Below are 15,930 nucleotides of genomic sequence, written 5' to 3' on the forward strand. Positions count from 1 at the left end.
AGTGCTGGATTTCTCTTATCAGTATTGAACCATTTCCGGAGGGGCTTCTCTGTACACCGTCACATTTCCCGGGATTTGGACCTTGCAAAGTGCTTTAGTAGTGAGCTCTATGACCTTCCCTCATCTTTGTTCACTTAAAAATACTGCAAAAATATCTCAACACATCTCGAAATGGATCTGGTGTAAAATTGGTTATATTACCCTTTTATATTTTTGCTTGAAATGTACAGTTCTATATATCTATAAGTACTGTAGTCAGAGTGATTACATTGCACTTCTAACAAGATAGATTACATACAATAGATAATTTTGTTTAAGGGAAAAGCTAATTTAATAGAGAGAGAGCTTAGTGTTATTGATGTAAATAAGATGATCTGTGCTTGAACAAATTATATTGCTCTTATTATTACGGTTTTGTGGGTTATTTGTCCTCATAATTTCCACTCCAGTTATTTTAATTATTATAGTACTTTTGATAGCTATGTAACAATATCAAGAAATACATTTTTGCCTTACAATTGTCTCCATAGTATCTCTGATGTAAAAACATGTTCAGTTGCTCTGTCAAAAACCAACATTATTAGGCCTCTTTTACACAGGCGTCTTATTTTTGGCCCGGGAAAATGCGCGATTTTTTCACGAGAGTGCAAAACATTGTAATGCGTTTTGCTCTCGCGTGAGAAAAATCGCGCATGTTTGGTACCCAAACCCGAACTTCTTTACAGAAGTTCGGGCTTGGAACTGATGTTCTGAAGATTGCATTATTTTCCCTTATAACATGGTTATAAGGGAAAATAATAGCATTTTGAATACAGAATGCATAGTATAATAGTGCTGGAGGGGTTAAAAAATAAATAAATAAAAAAAGTTAACTCACCTTCTCCTCTTGATCGCGAAGTTCCCAGTCTCTTTACTTCTTGAATGATGAGCTGTGGGCTAAATGACCTGTGGTGACGTCAGATCACATGCTCCAATCACATGGTCCATCACCGTTATTAGGCTGCAAGTGTTATGTTGAAAAGCCTTTAGTGGCTTATATCTTAGTATCTTATTCAGTTCGAGAAAAAAAAAATATATATGCGCATTTCACTTCTGCAGTTTTTTCTGTTGAAAGCGTATAGGGGTGTATTACAGTACAACAAGAAAAATATATACGCACTGCACTGTTGCAGTTATTTCTGGTGAAAGCGTACAGGGGTGTACTTCAGTAAAATAAGAAAAATATATACGCACTGCAAAATTTAATCGTTTTCTGGTTAAAGCGTATAGTGGCCTGTTTCATTCCAAAAAGAAATATATATTCTCAGGTAACTTCTGCAGTTATTTCTGGTGAAAGTGTATAGGGGTGTATTTCATTAAATAATAAAAATATATACCGTATGCACTGCACTGTTGCAGTTATTTCTGTTGAAAACGTATAGGGGGCGTATTTCAGTAAAATAAGAAAAATATTTACGCACTTCACTAGTTAATTGTTTTCTGATTAAAGCATATAGTGGCCTATTTCATTCCAAAAGAAATATATATTCTCAAGTCACTTCTGCAGTTATTTCTGGTGTAAGCGTATAGGGGCGTATTTCACTAATAAAAGAAAAATATATATCCACTGCACTGTTGCAGTTATTTCTGTTAAAAGCATATAGGGGTGTATTACAGTACAATAAGAAAAATATCTACGCAAAGCACTACCGGTATTTAATTGTTAAAGCATATAGTTTTCATTCCAACAAGAAATATGTATTCTTAGGTCACTTCTGCAGTTATTTCTGGTGAAAGCATATAGGGGGGTATTTCAATAAAAAAAGTAAATTATACACACACTGTTGCAGTTATTTCTGGTGAAAGCGTATAGGGCGTATTACAGTTAAAAAAAAAGAAAAATATATTCTCAGTTAGGGTTGAGCAAACCCGAACTGTAAAGTTCAGGTTCGTACTTTAGGATTTTTGGACCCTGGATCCGAACCTGAACTTTTCAGTTAAAGTTCGGGTTCGGTGTTCGGCAAGTTAATGGCACTTTTTGAAAGGCTGCAGAGCAGCAAATCAACAAGCGTTTAACTTGTGTGCCCTTAGAAGCTATCACAGCCATGCCTACTAATGGCATGGCTGTGATTGGCCAGTGCAGCATGTGACTCAGCGTCTATATGAGCTGGAGTCACCTAGCGTGGCACATCAATCTGCTCTTATTAGTGTAGGGATAGGATGTTGCTGCTGTGAGGGAGAGAACAGGAAAGGATCTTGAATCAGAAGTGCTTGCTAACTCAGCGATCTACAGCGATTTTGTTTTGTAGGTGCAGTGCAGAAATTTTTTACCCTGCCCTGAGCCCAGTGACACAGAAAAAGAACTTTAATCTGTCAGTTAGTTAGATGGGCGTTGGCGGCCATTTTATGCAAGTTCAGTGCACCAGCACAGCATATGTGCATTTGTGACACAGTGTCACAGTGAAATACAAGCTTGAAATATTGCAATAATATTCTGGGTTTAAAAAAACACTAATGTTTGGCAAGATAATAAATTTGTGGCCTTTGCTGCATTTGTCACAGTGAAATACAAGCGTTAGATACTGCTGTTCTATTATCTTATTAAAAAAACACCCATTTGGTGCAAGATAATAAATTTGCGGCCTTTGCTGCATTTGTCACAGTGAAATACAAGCATTATATACTGCTGTTATATTCTGGTTTTAAAAAAACACCCATTTTGGGCAAGATACTAAATTTGCGGCCATTGATGCATTTGTCACAGTGAAATACAAGCTTGAAATAACGGCACTAATATTCTGGGTTTAAAAAAACACCTATTTTGGGCAAGATAATACATTTACGGCCTTTCCTGAATTTGTCACAGTGAAATACAAGCCTGAAATACTGCAATTATATTCTGGGTTTTAAAGAACACCCTTTTTTGGCAATACCCTACATCTGGGGCCTTTGCTACATTTGTCATTGTGAAATACAAGCTTGAAATACTGCAATAATATTCTGAGTTAAAAAAAAACACTCATTTTTGGCAAGATACTAAATTTGCGGCCTTTGCTGCATTTCTAACATCCAATACAAACAATATATACCGCTGTTTTTGTCACAGTGAAATACAATCAGTCAATACTTCAGTTACATTGTTGGTTGACAAATTAACATTTTTTGTGACCGTGAAATAATTGTATAACATTTGTCTGTCACACAAGAGTGTGTGACCTCAAGAATATTTTCCTCTTAATGACAGTGAACTTAATTGTTGACTATTGGCGGTTACATTGTCGCCTGACAAAAACCATCTGTTTGTTTGGTGGGTGAACGTAAGAGTGAGGAGAGCGTCAAATAAGGGACGTGGCACCAGTCATGTTGCTGCTGGTGGAGCTCCTGTTTCAGGGAGAGGACGTGGTCAATCTGTGCCAGCTACAAGTGAAACACCTTCCTCAGGTTCGAGTAGGCAACAGAGCCTTCAGCGTTATTTGGTCGGGCTGAATGTGGCTCTACGAATGTTGAGACCAGAACAAGTACAAACGATAGCAGATTGGGTGGCTGACAGTGCCTCCAGTTCCTTCACATTGTCTCCCACTCAGTCTTCTGCTGAAAGATCAGAGTTGGCACCTGCATCCCATGTCCATCAGTCCTTCACCTCACCCCCTTGCAAATAAGCCAAGCAGTCTGAGCCCCAAGTCATAGAGCAGTCTCTTCTGATTTTTGATGACTCTGCTAGCAGGGTTTTCCAGGGCCATCCACATAGCCCTGCCCCAGAAGTGGAAGAGATTGAGTGCACCGATGCCCAACCACTTATGCTTCAGGATGAGTACATGGGAGGACTACCGCAGCAAGTCTCGGATGATGACGAAACACAGGTGCCAACTGCTGTGGCTTTCAAAAGTGTGCAGACTGACAAGGAGGGCAGGGGTGAAGACTGGGTGGAAGATGATGTGGAGGACGATGAGGTCCTCAACACAACATGGAATGAAGGTCATGCGAGTGACCTGTGTAGTTCTGAGGAACAGGAGGTGGTCGCACAGAGCCACCAGCACAGCAGAAGAGGGAGCAGGGTGCAAAAGCGGAGCGGCCGTCCCCTAGACAGTACGCCTGCTACTGCCCACCACATCAAAGGACGAAGCACACCAAAGACAGCTCCAAGGAGTTCCCTGGCGTGGCAGTTCTTCAGATAATGTGCTGACGACTAGACACGAGTGGTTTGCACGCTGTGCAATCAGAGCCTGAAGCGAGGCATAATCATTCTAAACCTGAGCACAACCTGCATGACCAGGCATCTAAGTGCAAAGCACGAGCTGCAGTGGAGTAGACACCTCAAAAACCAAGAAAGGTCTCTGGCTCCTCCTGCTTCCTCTTCTGCTGCAGTCTCGGCCTCTTCATCCACCTCTGGAGCGACAGTGCCACCTGCCACCCCGCAAACAGAGGATCTGCCAGCAACACCACCACCTGGGTCACCAAGCATCTCCACAATGTCCCACAGAAGCGTTCAGCTCTCCATCTCCCAAACACTGGAGTGGAAGAAGAAGTACCCCCCTACCCACCCGCGATCCCTGGCCCTGAATGCCAGCATTTAAAAATTACTGGCCTTTGAAATGCTGTCATTCCGTCTGGTGGAGACTGAGAGTTTTAAATGCCTTATGGCGGTGGCTGTCCCACAGTACGTCGTGCCCAGCCGCCACTACTTTTCCAGGTGAGCCATCCCTTCCTTGCACAACCAAGTGGGGGACAAAATCAGGTGTGCACTGCGCAACGCCATGTGTGGCAAGGTCGGCATAACTACAGATACGTGGGCCAGTAAGCACAGTCAGGGATGTTATATCTCCCTAACAGCACACTGGGTAAATGCAGTGGTGGCTGAGCCTGAATCAAATAGCAGTTTGGCGCATGTCCTTCCATCACCGATGATTGCAGGGCGCTTCAGTTTGCCTCCTGTTGTTTCCTCCTCCTACTCCGCTTCCTCATCCTCTACCGCCTCCTTATCAGGTCAGCGTAACACCTTCACCACCAACTTTAGCACAGCCAGGGGTAAACTACAGCAAGCAGTTTTAAAACTTATCTGTTTGGAGGACAAACCACACACCGTGCAGGAGCTGTGGACGGGCATGGAACAACAGACCGATGAGTGGTTGGTGCCAGTGTGCCTCAAGCTCGGCCTGGTGGTGTGCGATAATGCGCGAAATCTCGTAGCAGCTCTGGGATTAGCCAGTTTGACGCACATCCCTTGCCTGACACATGTGCTGAATTTGGTGGTGTAGAGGTTCCTTAAAAATTACCCCGATTTGTAAGAGCTGCTGCAGGAAGTGCGGGCTGTCTGTGCGCGCTTTCAGCGTTCTCACCCTGCTGCTGCTCACCTGTCAGCGCAGCAGCGTAACTTTGGCTTTCCCGCTCAACGCCTCATATGCGACGTGCCCATAAGGTGGAACTCCACCTTGCATATGCTGGCCAGACTGTGCGAGCAGCAGCAGGCGATAGTGGAGTTTCACCTGCAGCACGCACGGGTGAGTCGCTCTGTGGAACAGAACCACTTCACCACTAATGACTGGGCCTCTATGCGACACCTGTATGCCTTGTTGCGCTGTTTCGAGTACTCCACCAACATGGCCAGTGCCGATGATGCCGTTCTCAGCGTTACTATCCCACTTCTTTGCCTCCTTGAAAAAATGCTTCGGGTGATGATGGCAGATGATGTGGCAAAGAAGGATGAGGAGGAAGAGGGATCATGTCAAAGGGTTTCAGGCCAGTCATTCACAAGTGGCTCCGAGGGTGGGTTCCTGCACCAACATATGCCAGGTACACAATTGTCCAGCCAGAGCACAGTTCTGGAGGATGACGAGGTCGAGGATGAGGATGAGGATATAGAGGAGGAGCAACCGTGTTCACAGCAGGGTGGCACCCAAACCAGCTCATGGCCATCACTGGTGCATGGCTGGGGGGATACAGAGGACACAGACGATACACCTCCCACAGAGGACAGCTTTTCGTTGCCTCTGGGCAGCCTGACACACATGAGCAATTGCACGCTGCAGTGTCTCCGCAATGACCGCTGAGTTGGCCACATTCTAACTTGTGCTGATTACTGGGTGGCCACGCTACTGGATCCCCATTACAAGGACAACTTACTGTCCTTAATTCCGTCACTGGAGCGTGATCGTAAGATGTGCAAGTACAAGCGCACACTGGTAGACGTGCTGCTGGTGGCATTCCCACCTGACAGTGGGGGCACAGTGGAAGCACAAGGCGAAGGCAAAAGAAGGAGGAAGAGGTCACCAACGCAGCTGGGGCGCCACCAGCATCTCAGAAGGCAGGGTTAGTATGGCTGAAATGTAGAAAAGCTTTGTCAGCACGCGACAACCACCAGCACCACTAGTTGATATGGAACGTCTTAGCAGGAGGCAGCATTTAAGCAACATTGTGGAGCCGTATGTTTGCACACGCCTACACGTATTGGATGATGAGTCTGGCCCCTTCAACTTCTCGGTCTTCAAATTGGGCACCTGGCCTGAGCTTGCCCCTTATGCCTTGGAGGTTATGGCCTGCCCTGCAGCTAGTGTATTGTCTGAATGTGTGTTTAGCACTGCAAGGGAGCGTTATCACCAACAAGCGCAGCCATCTGTCCACAGACAATTTGGACAAGCTCACGTTCATTAAAATGAACCAGGCATGGATCCCACAGGGCTTGTCTGTACCTTGTGCAGAATAGACATGTATATTAGCCTTTCCCAGCAATTGTAATACTACAGCGCAATTGTTCATTGTATTTTTTATATTTCCCACTCTTTTGGGGTCTCCAAATTGGGCACCTGGCCTGAAATTGCCCTTTACGCCTTGGAGGTGCTGGCCTGCCCTGCAGCCAGTGTATTGCCTGAACGTTTGTTTAGCACGGCTGGAGTGGGTAATTATGGGATTTTACTAAAGTATGACGTAAAGTCATGATTTTATTAAAGACACGGAGGCGAGTATTGCTTTAACCTTTCTTTACTTCTACCATAGCAGCAAAGAGAGAAAATGGTATACAAAAAAGAAACCATGGTAACAGACTCCTCCCCCTTATCCCAGTATATCCTTCCTTGTCTGTCTGAGCTCTTCCTCTTTCTTTGTGTCTCAAACAGCGCTGGTCAACCGGAACAACAGACGCCGAAACCACCGGGTAACGAAAAAACCCCTTGAACTCGTCGGCTTGGACCGCCACAACTGGACCTCCGACCGGAACTGTGTAACTCTAAAACATGAAGCCGTAAGCCTCTCAACCTAGGAAAAAAGGAAATAAGAGAAAAACCTTCTAAGAGCATAATCCAGTGCATCAGAAACATAGGATCCACTAGTTGGAAACACAGTAACAACTTTAAAAATTCTGACCATACGGTAAATCAACAAAACATACTTACGTCAAAAACCCCCAAGGGGTGGGTCCAGGGAGGGCAATACTCGCCTCCGTGTCTTTAATAAAATCATGACTTTACGTCATACTTTAGTAAAATCCCATAATTTTATAACAAGACACGGAGGCTCCTATTGCTTGTTTAAAGCTGAGCCACTATAGAATCAAAAGCATGCGAAGCCGGTCGGAAATAAAACTCCCGGAAAGTGGAAGATCTGGACCAATCCGCCAATCTCATAACATCCTCCAAACGAGCCCCAGATAACGTCATGGACGTAGCTGTCGCACTGCGGACCGAATGTGCCGTGAAGATAGACGTATCAATCCCGGAAAGGGATAGAATCCACTTGACCCAGCGAGATAACGTAACACTGGTAACCGGAGCAAACGGGCTGCGAAACGAAATGAATAAGTGGGGGAGAGAAAGAGACCGCAGTGGACGGGTTCTGTCCTCATACTCGCGTAAGCACGCTACAGGACATAGCTGTGGAGAAGTCGGAAAACGGGGGTAAGAGACCGACCGGATACTGGTTTTCGTGCGACGGGAAATGTTAAAGTGGACCCCCTCCGGGGTGAAGGATCTGGCGTCCCAATCCAAAGCACGCACATCCGAAACTCTCTTACAGGAGATTAAACAGAATAAAGTGACCAATTTGGCCGATAACTGACGTAACGACAATAGCTCATTTGAGGGCCAACTGACTAGAAATTGCAAGACATCCGACACATCCCAGGTAGACGAAAACCGTGGCCGAGGTGGTCGGGCCAAACGTGAACCCTTGAGTAAACGACAGACCAGGGGGTGTTGACCCGCTGGACGGCCGTCGAAACCGTTGTGTCTGGAGGAAATTGCTGACCTAAAGACATTGATGGTGCGGTAAGCCTTCCCTGCCTCAAAAAGTGAGGATAAAAAGGCTAAGATGGAATTGACAGGGGCCGTAACGGGATCCAGAGTCCGGTCGACGCACCAGCGAGACCAAGAACCCCAGGCGGCTCGATAAGCCCGTCTCGTCCCGGGCGCCCAAGCGCAGTCCAATAAGAACCTAGCTGTTCCTGAAAGTCCAGCGCCTCCTCCTGGACTCCCGATATCTTGCAAGCTAGGAGGCGTAGCGACCCGTTCTGCAGGAGTGGGTGAACTTCTCCTGCAGGCCCTTGGAGTAGTGACACCTGAGTGGGAAGGAGAAACGGAAAGTCCACTAGAAGTTCCAGGATCTGAGGGAACCAGGACTGGGTTCTCCAAAACGGAACAATCAGAACCAGGTTCGCCAACTGCTGACGAACCTGAAGGAGCACTCGTGGAATGAGCGCGAAGGGAGGGAATGCGTACATCAACGCTCCTCCCCAATGTTGAAGCAGAGCGTCCACTGCCTCCGCCAAGGGATCCGGCCTCCCGCTGAAAAACCTGGGCAGTTGGGTATTCAAACGGGAAGCGAAGAGGTCGACTGCAAAGGGACCCCACAGAGAAGAAATAGCAGAAAAAACCGTCTCGTCTAACTTCCAGTCGCTGGAGTCCGATATGTAGCGAGAACTCCAGTCCGCCAGAGTGTTGTGAAGGCCTGGAAGGTACTCGGCCACCACAGAGATGTTCCTGTCGAGACAGAATTCCCAAAAATCCTTCGCCAAATGGGTCAGAACCACCGACCGTGTGCCACCCATACAATTGACGTACCTGACCGCAGATATATTGTCCATGCGGAGCCTGATGGCTGAGCTGACCACACCATTGGCAAAACTGCGAATGGCAAACGACCCTGCTAGGAGTTCCAGGGCGTTGATGTGAAGATGGGATTCTTCTGGAGACCATGGACCGCCCGTGGACACACCACTGCAATGTGCTCCCCATCCGTGCAGGCTCGCATCGGATTCTATGATCAGATCCGGTTGGGGACCCACGATCGCTCTGCCATTCCACACTGACAGGTTGTGGATCCACCATCTCATCTCGTCCGTCGTCTCGGCATCTAATGAGACCAAATCTGCGTAAGAGGCCCCCGACCGAAGGTGAGCAATTTTGAGGCGCTGCAACGCACGATAATGGAGGGGGGCTGGGAAAATGGCCTGTATTGAGGAGGCCAGAAGTCCGATTATCCTTGCCAAATGCCGCAACGACATCTGAGGTAGGCGTAGAGCATGCTTCAACTCCTTGCGGATAGCCTTGACTTTCGAGAGTGGAAGACTGAGGGATAATTCTTCCGAGTTCACCTGGAAACCCAAGAACTCTATGGATCTGGAGGGGGTCAAACAGGATTTCTCCTGGTTGACAATGAACCCCAAGTCGGAAACGAGCGTCACCGTCAAGTGGAGGTGTCTCAACAAGAGAGCCCGTGATTGGGCCATGATCAAGATATCGTCCAGGTAGACGATCAGACGAACACCTCTGCTGCGAAGCCAAGCCACCACTGGGCGCATGATCTTGGTAAAGCACCAGGGGGCGGAGGACAGGCCGAACGGAAGGCAGGTGAAGCGCCAGGCCTGACCGTTCCACAGGAACCGCAGCAGGTCTCTTGAAGAGGGGGACACTGGGACCGTGAGATAGGCGTCTTGGAGATCTATCTTGGCCAACCAATCGCCTGGAAGGAGCAGATCCCTCAAAAGATGGATGCCCTCCATCTTGAAATGTCGGTATTGTACAAAATTGTTCAGGGCTTTCAAATTGATCACCGGGCGCATCTGGCCCCCTTTCTTTTGCACCAGGAAAATACTGCTGATGACACCCCCACGATTCTCCGGTGCGCGTTCGATCGCGCCTTTCTGCAGAAGATCCGACAATTCCCTCTGAAATTGGGACCGTGCCGCATAGGACAGTGGTACCGTAGGGGGGGCTGGGATGGAGCTCGGATCGGCAATCAGATCTATTGTGAACCCCTGCACAGTAGAAAGGACCCATTGGTCTGAGGTTATGCCTGACCACACATGAGAAAAGAATCGGAGTCTGCCCCCGACTAAATGGTCTAAAAAAGGAGGGGGACGAAGAACATAACTTACCGAATGGTCGACGGGAGCCTGGATTCCCTCGGAAACCTCGTGACCTGAAGGGAGCGCCTCGTGAGGGAAAAAAGGACGGCTGATGTCTCTGATCCTGGAGGGATGCTCTATAATTAAAGGAGCCTCTGCCGGAACCTCTGGCATGAAAGTTGGAACGGCCGGACAGTCGGCCCCTAGCACTGCCGGCCCTGTTGGAAAAACGCCCTTGAAAGACTCGACGCATCGAAGTCTGGGCTTTATCAAGAGCCGTAAAAGCTCCTACATATTTCCCTAGCTCTTTAATAAAAGAGTCGCCAAAGAGCAACCCCTGGGCGTCCTTGCCCGCTTCAGTCAATGCCAAGTTCGAGAGCTTTGGCTCGATCTTAATTAGTATTGCCTTCCGCCTTTCAATGGCGAGCGAGGTATTGGTATTACCCGCTACGCATATGGCTCGCTGGGCCCAACCTCTCAATTCTATAGGGTCTACCTGGCTACCTGCCGCGATAGCGGACTCAGCCAAATCGAAAATCTTTGCTAAAGGACCTGTAATGTCCAGTAGCTTGTCTTGGACAGCCTTCAAGGCCGCGTCTAGCCCTTTACGGGGGTTAAACCCCGTCTTCGCCAGAAACTGGACCATCTTTGGATCCACTGATGGCGTCTCGCACACTTTGTGTGGTATTAAAGGACGAGGGCACTCCGCCCGCAACTTATTACGCGATTCCTTACTAAGCGGATTGCGTATGCGAGCCTCCATATACTGCGCCACATGTGTGGCGGGCATCCATTCCGCGGAGCGGGGATGATGCAGCTCCTCGGGGTTAAACAGCGGTTCCCCAGACGGATCCAATAAGAGATCCTCTGCTGATCCCTGTTGTAGTAACGGGGCTTCCGGGTCTAGATTACGAACCGGATCCACAGCAATATCCGCCAAATCGTCCTCCACCTCATCCGTCAATTCATAGACGTTGTCATGAGTCTCCTCCTCTGACTCCCTATCAGAGTCTGACCTAGGCTCAGGTAGAGACCTGGCAGTCTTCCATGCCCGCGTTTTTTCTGCCTGGCGGGTACAAGCTCGTTTACGCGACTGAAGCGCGTTGTCTTGGGATGGGGATGGCCCATCAATCTGAGGTGTTCTGGAGACAATAGGAGGTGGTCCTGGAGGTGGGACCAAAACCTGGGTAGTAGTAGCAGGGCGCGCCATAAGGGCCTGAGATATAGACTGGGTCAATGCAGATGACATCGAACCCATGGCGGTTATAATGGCATTAGATATGGATCTTTGCAGTGCCACCTCATGGTCGTCCGGGTGGATCACCTCGGACCTCCTATCCTGCGCAGGGGAACCCTGATCTACTTGGGGGGCTTCACTAGGGGCCACAGAGGCAACGGAATTCTTTCTGACAGACATGGTGAAGTAGCAAAAGGCAGGGGTTAGTCACCCCGACCGGAGCAGCAAAAATAGCACTAGAGGAGAAAAAGAGAAAAGGGGATAATGAAGCCAGGAAACATAGCCAGCTAGTGGGTAGACGAAATGGAATAAAACAGAACTTACAAGGCTCAAGAGCAGTGGAAAAAGACCGCCAGGAGATGCGCTGTGCAGAGCGGGATGTCCGGTGTGTGCAGAGCGGGGAAACGCACAGGGACGGCGAAATCTCGCGAGATCTCGCCGTCAGTAGCAGCCGAATGCGAAAAAATGCGAAAAAATGCGAAAATATGCGAAAATATGCGAAAAAAACGCGCGCGAAATCTCGAACTCGCGAGACTTCGGGCGAGAAGGAGAGGAAGAAGAAGCAGAAAGCGCGCGCAATGGCGGCGCAGTCTGAGGTAACGAGGGACAAGGATGACAGGGCAGAGAAACGGATCACACGGGGGGAAAGCGGGGAAGCCGCAAAAACTGTTATAAGGACAAACCCCTAGGCAGAACGGCCACAGAAGTACCTGAACGAAAAAACATATACATATATATACGTACCCTAGATAAATAAATATATATATACAGGAGAGAAATATGTATCTACGATAAGAGTCTAATCAGAATCTAATAAAGAAACCGAACGAACCGATAATCCAAGCACATAAAAATACAAATATACCAGACCCTGAGCAATGCCACAGAGCTGGAGAGTACTTATCTGCCTGGTAGCAGCAAAGAAAGAGGAAGAGCTCAGACAGACAAGGAAGGATATACTGGGATAAGGGGGAGGAGTCTGTTACCATGGTTTCTTTTTTGTATACCATTTTCTCTCTTTGCTGCTATGGTAGAAGTAAAGAAAGGTTAAAGCAATAGGAGCCTCCGTGTCTTGTTATAAAATCACAGGTTATATTTCCCAGTGTTTTGGGGTGTACACTAATTTAAACAAAAAAATAAAATAAAAATAAAACCAAAAAGCAGTATAGGCTACCTCCTCGTCCTCCACTCCTCCTTCCACCTACACCGCCACATCCACTGCCTCCTCAACCTCCTACTCTATATGGACCTCGTCCTCCTAGAGCAAGATTAATATTTTTTATTCTTGTGTATTTTGTTATTTTAAGTCATATCACTATCCACATTTGTTTGCAGAGTACTTGCCATGCTCTTAACCAGATTTTGATTCCATTTGCATTTTTTAGAGCCATTTTAGTGCTCCAAAGTTCGGGTCCCCCATGACTTCAAGTTCAAGTCAAGTTCGGGTCCCGAACTCAAACTTTTTTGTAAAGGCTTCGAACCCAAACTTCCAGGTTTCCGCTTAACTCTATTCTCAGTGCATTTCTGAAGTGGCCTATTTAAGTCCAACAAGAAAAATATATTCTCAGTTTACTTCTGCAGTTATTTCTGTTGAAAGCGTATAGGGACATATTACCGTAAAAAAAGAAAAATATATACGAATTTCACTCGTACGCTTTTTTGTGGCAAAAGCGTTCAGTGGCCTATTTCAGTAAAAAAAGAAAAATATTAGTGCCGATTTGCGCAATCGTGAAAATAATGACGAGATCATGAATTCTAGAATTTGCGAATTTATTGCGACTATTATACGCAAAAATTTGCTAAATATTGCAAAAATGAATATTGCCTATGCCGCTCATCACTAGATATAAATACGTGCAACTTTCCACCCAACAGGGGGGAAAAGAGCCAAATGGTGCTCCTGAGCCACTCATTTATGAGCCCTAGTCAAAAGGGATAGAACTAGGATTGGGCTCTATTTACTTTGAAGCTATGTTCCATTTCATCTGGGTTTCAATTGGTTTTTCACAATAAGAATAGTGTAGGCCTAAGAACTATTCTCTATTCTTTTCTACTAAAACACTGGTTTCTCTCAGAAAAAAAGTCTGAACTCATTAGAAGTCAAAAGTATCCATCGTAATCTGTTGGATCTGTTTGAGAACAAATCATTCCTGGCTCCTTCCAATGAACTGATGGAGAGAGCTAGGCAGTGGCAGATTGGCCATAGACCTTACAGGGAAACACAAGCCCTCTTCTATGCCGCTAGCCAGATACATAATGAGCTTTCAGCAGTAATAAATGCTGTGAAAAGTAGGTACTCGTACCCTGCTAGTGACCGCACATGCCCTCCTGATTCCAACTGCTGTGGCCCTGCATCTAACCTCCTATGCCCCCTGCTCCATATCTTAATCAGAGACAACTGGAGGAGAACAGAAAGTGGCAGCTATTGATGGCAACCACAGAGGGTAGCTTTTGGGGAAATATATTGTGCTACACTGTGGTATATGGTTCTGTTGGGACGGTGTTTTGTGCTATGGTATTGCTGACCCTGCCTAATTGTGTTGTTACACCTTCTGTTAATTTTGACACCCCGACAACAAGGGCCACTTTTATGGGGTTTTTTCCAGGGTCACTTTAAGTTCCCAGTCTGCCCCAGGTGCAATAGGCATTAATTGATAGAGCTAGGAGGTGTGGTTGGAGGATACTGAGCAGAATGAGATTCTCCTCCTCCCTGTACCAATTCTATTCATTAGCATACCAGGCGGGAGAATTGAACAGGGGCACAAAGGGTGAACGGAGCGGCGCCCAAAAAAATTGTAAGCGATCTTACATACATGGACTAAGCCCTATATAACCTACTTATTTTTATAATGTCTGGACCCATGAAAGGTCCTCTTTAAATATATTTTTTTGCATTTTTAGTGACTTTTTGTCATACTGGCCACTAGTCCTAAAATGTGTTTTATTTTAAGAACAGGCAGGTCCATGGGTCATAGACACAGGGGACAGGAGGGGAATCCATTGACCTACATGGTAGAGTTTTCTAGCCATGTTCTGTGACCTGTGCAGAGTTTAGGAGTAAGCTGATAAGCTGTGATATCACCTATTGTGAATGGTTGAACAAGTGTTATCATACAGGGTTACTTGTCATTGTAATTCTGCCTGTGGTGATTATAGCTACTGAAACGTCACCTGTACACAACAGGAATTATCACCTATTATTGGACCTAGTGTCCAGTGTGAAAATTGCAGGATTATATACTTTTTTAATAAAAAAATATCACAAAATTCTAAAAAAAACTAAATATTTTACATAAAAATATAATTTAAATAAGAAGCCATTTTCCATTTAACTTAACTGCACGTTAACTGCTACTTGTGAATATACTCTTAGGCCAGATTATATGTCTTTCTCATAGTAAAAAAATAAATAAAAAAAAGCTGCAAAAATTTGTTTTTATAGGTGGAATGCATGGATTTAACACTTTTCACCTGTTAAAAAAAAAAAAACACGAAACATGTTTTTACAATTCACTCCAGTTGTGGTTTTTAAATGTGTAAACCTACCCTGAAGGACTACAAATATTTCTTTGCTCAGTATAAGGGTAATTTAAAGGCAATTTAGGGGTGATTCTCTTGATCTGGGGTGTCTTTTTCATAAACCACATAAAGCAGCAATAAAAAAAAAAGGCAATGAAAAAAAAAATTGAATGTTCCATTGTACACATAACCCATTAACAATTTATAAAGCGCAATAGTCTCTATTGGTATTCTTGAGATGCATTAATTACATTAGGATACAATATTCTTGTAGCTCCCTGTAGCATTATTACCTCTTGGCACTAGCACTTCATCATATCTGTTGATAACCTAAGTGTCATGGATTATTTTGTATGAGTTAATTGTGCATTTTACTTTGATTAACATTTTCATGAGTAGCCTCTTTACAAAGTCTAGCACTGTGATTTTAACAATGTTGAAGATATTTCACATACATACCTATATTTTTATGTTTTTACTTGCGTTACCTTGTTCTTCTTTATGAATTGTTGTTTTATAGTGGAGGTAAAATATGGTAATAAATAAGCAGCTTCTGTACCCTAAACTTGCTGTGCTTACTTAATGACTTGAATACATTAGGTTTCAATTGATAGCTACACTACTATATTAATCAGTTTATAAGATTTGCCTTTCAATAGAATAGTGCATTTATATGTTAATTTCACCATTGTACCATTTTACCTGCAGCTTTTCTAGGAATGTATATTCCCCTTTTCTGAAATGTTATCACATTTAATTGCCTGATCTTATTTGGGTTGCAATCATAGTCATTAATTAGCAAGAAGGTGAAGGACAGCATCATATCTAACTATCTGTTATGGCTGCTTTAATGAGGAAAATA

At 45.5% G+C, this 15,930-nt stretch overlaps 1 protein-coding gene across 1 annotated transcript; it reads right to left on the reverse strand.

Moving 5' to 3' along the window:
- Positions 1–7,499: 7,499 nt before the first annotated feature.
- Positions 7,500–11,820, reverse strand: LOC122931489. The gene is made up of 2 exons (XM_044285554.1): positions 10,041–11,820; positions 7,500–9,998 (listed from the first exon to the last, which is right to left on the reverse strand). Exons 1-2 carry the CDS (start codon positions 11,727–11,729, stop codon positions 7,500–7,502), a joined length of 4,188 nt encoding a protein of 1,395 aa, XP_044141489.1. The 5' UTR covers positions 11,730–11,820.
- Positions 11,821–15,930: the final 4,110 nt, after the last annotated feature.

The sequence above is a fragment of the Bufo gargarizans genome, chromosome 3 (genome assembly GCF_014858855.1).
Source record: "Bufo gargarizans isolate SCDJY-AF-19 chromosome 3, ASM1485885v1, whole genome shotgun sequence".
Lineage (NCBI taxonomy): Eukaryota > Metazoa > Chordata > Amphibia > Anura > Bufonidae > Bufo > Bufo gargarizans.

Coding starts and splice junctions, on each gene's coding strand:
- LOC122931489 (XM_044285554.1), bottom strand. CDS start 11,729: ATGTCTGTCAGAAAGAATTCCGTTGCCTCTGTGGCCCCTAGTGAAGCC. Junction 9,999..10,040: donor AGTATTTTCCTGGTGCAAAA/GAAAGGGGGCCA, acceptor TTTGAAAGCCCT/GAACAATTTTGTACAATACC.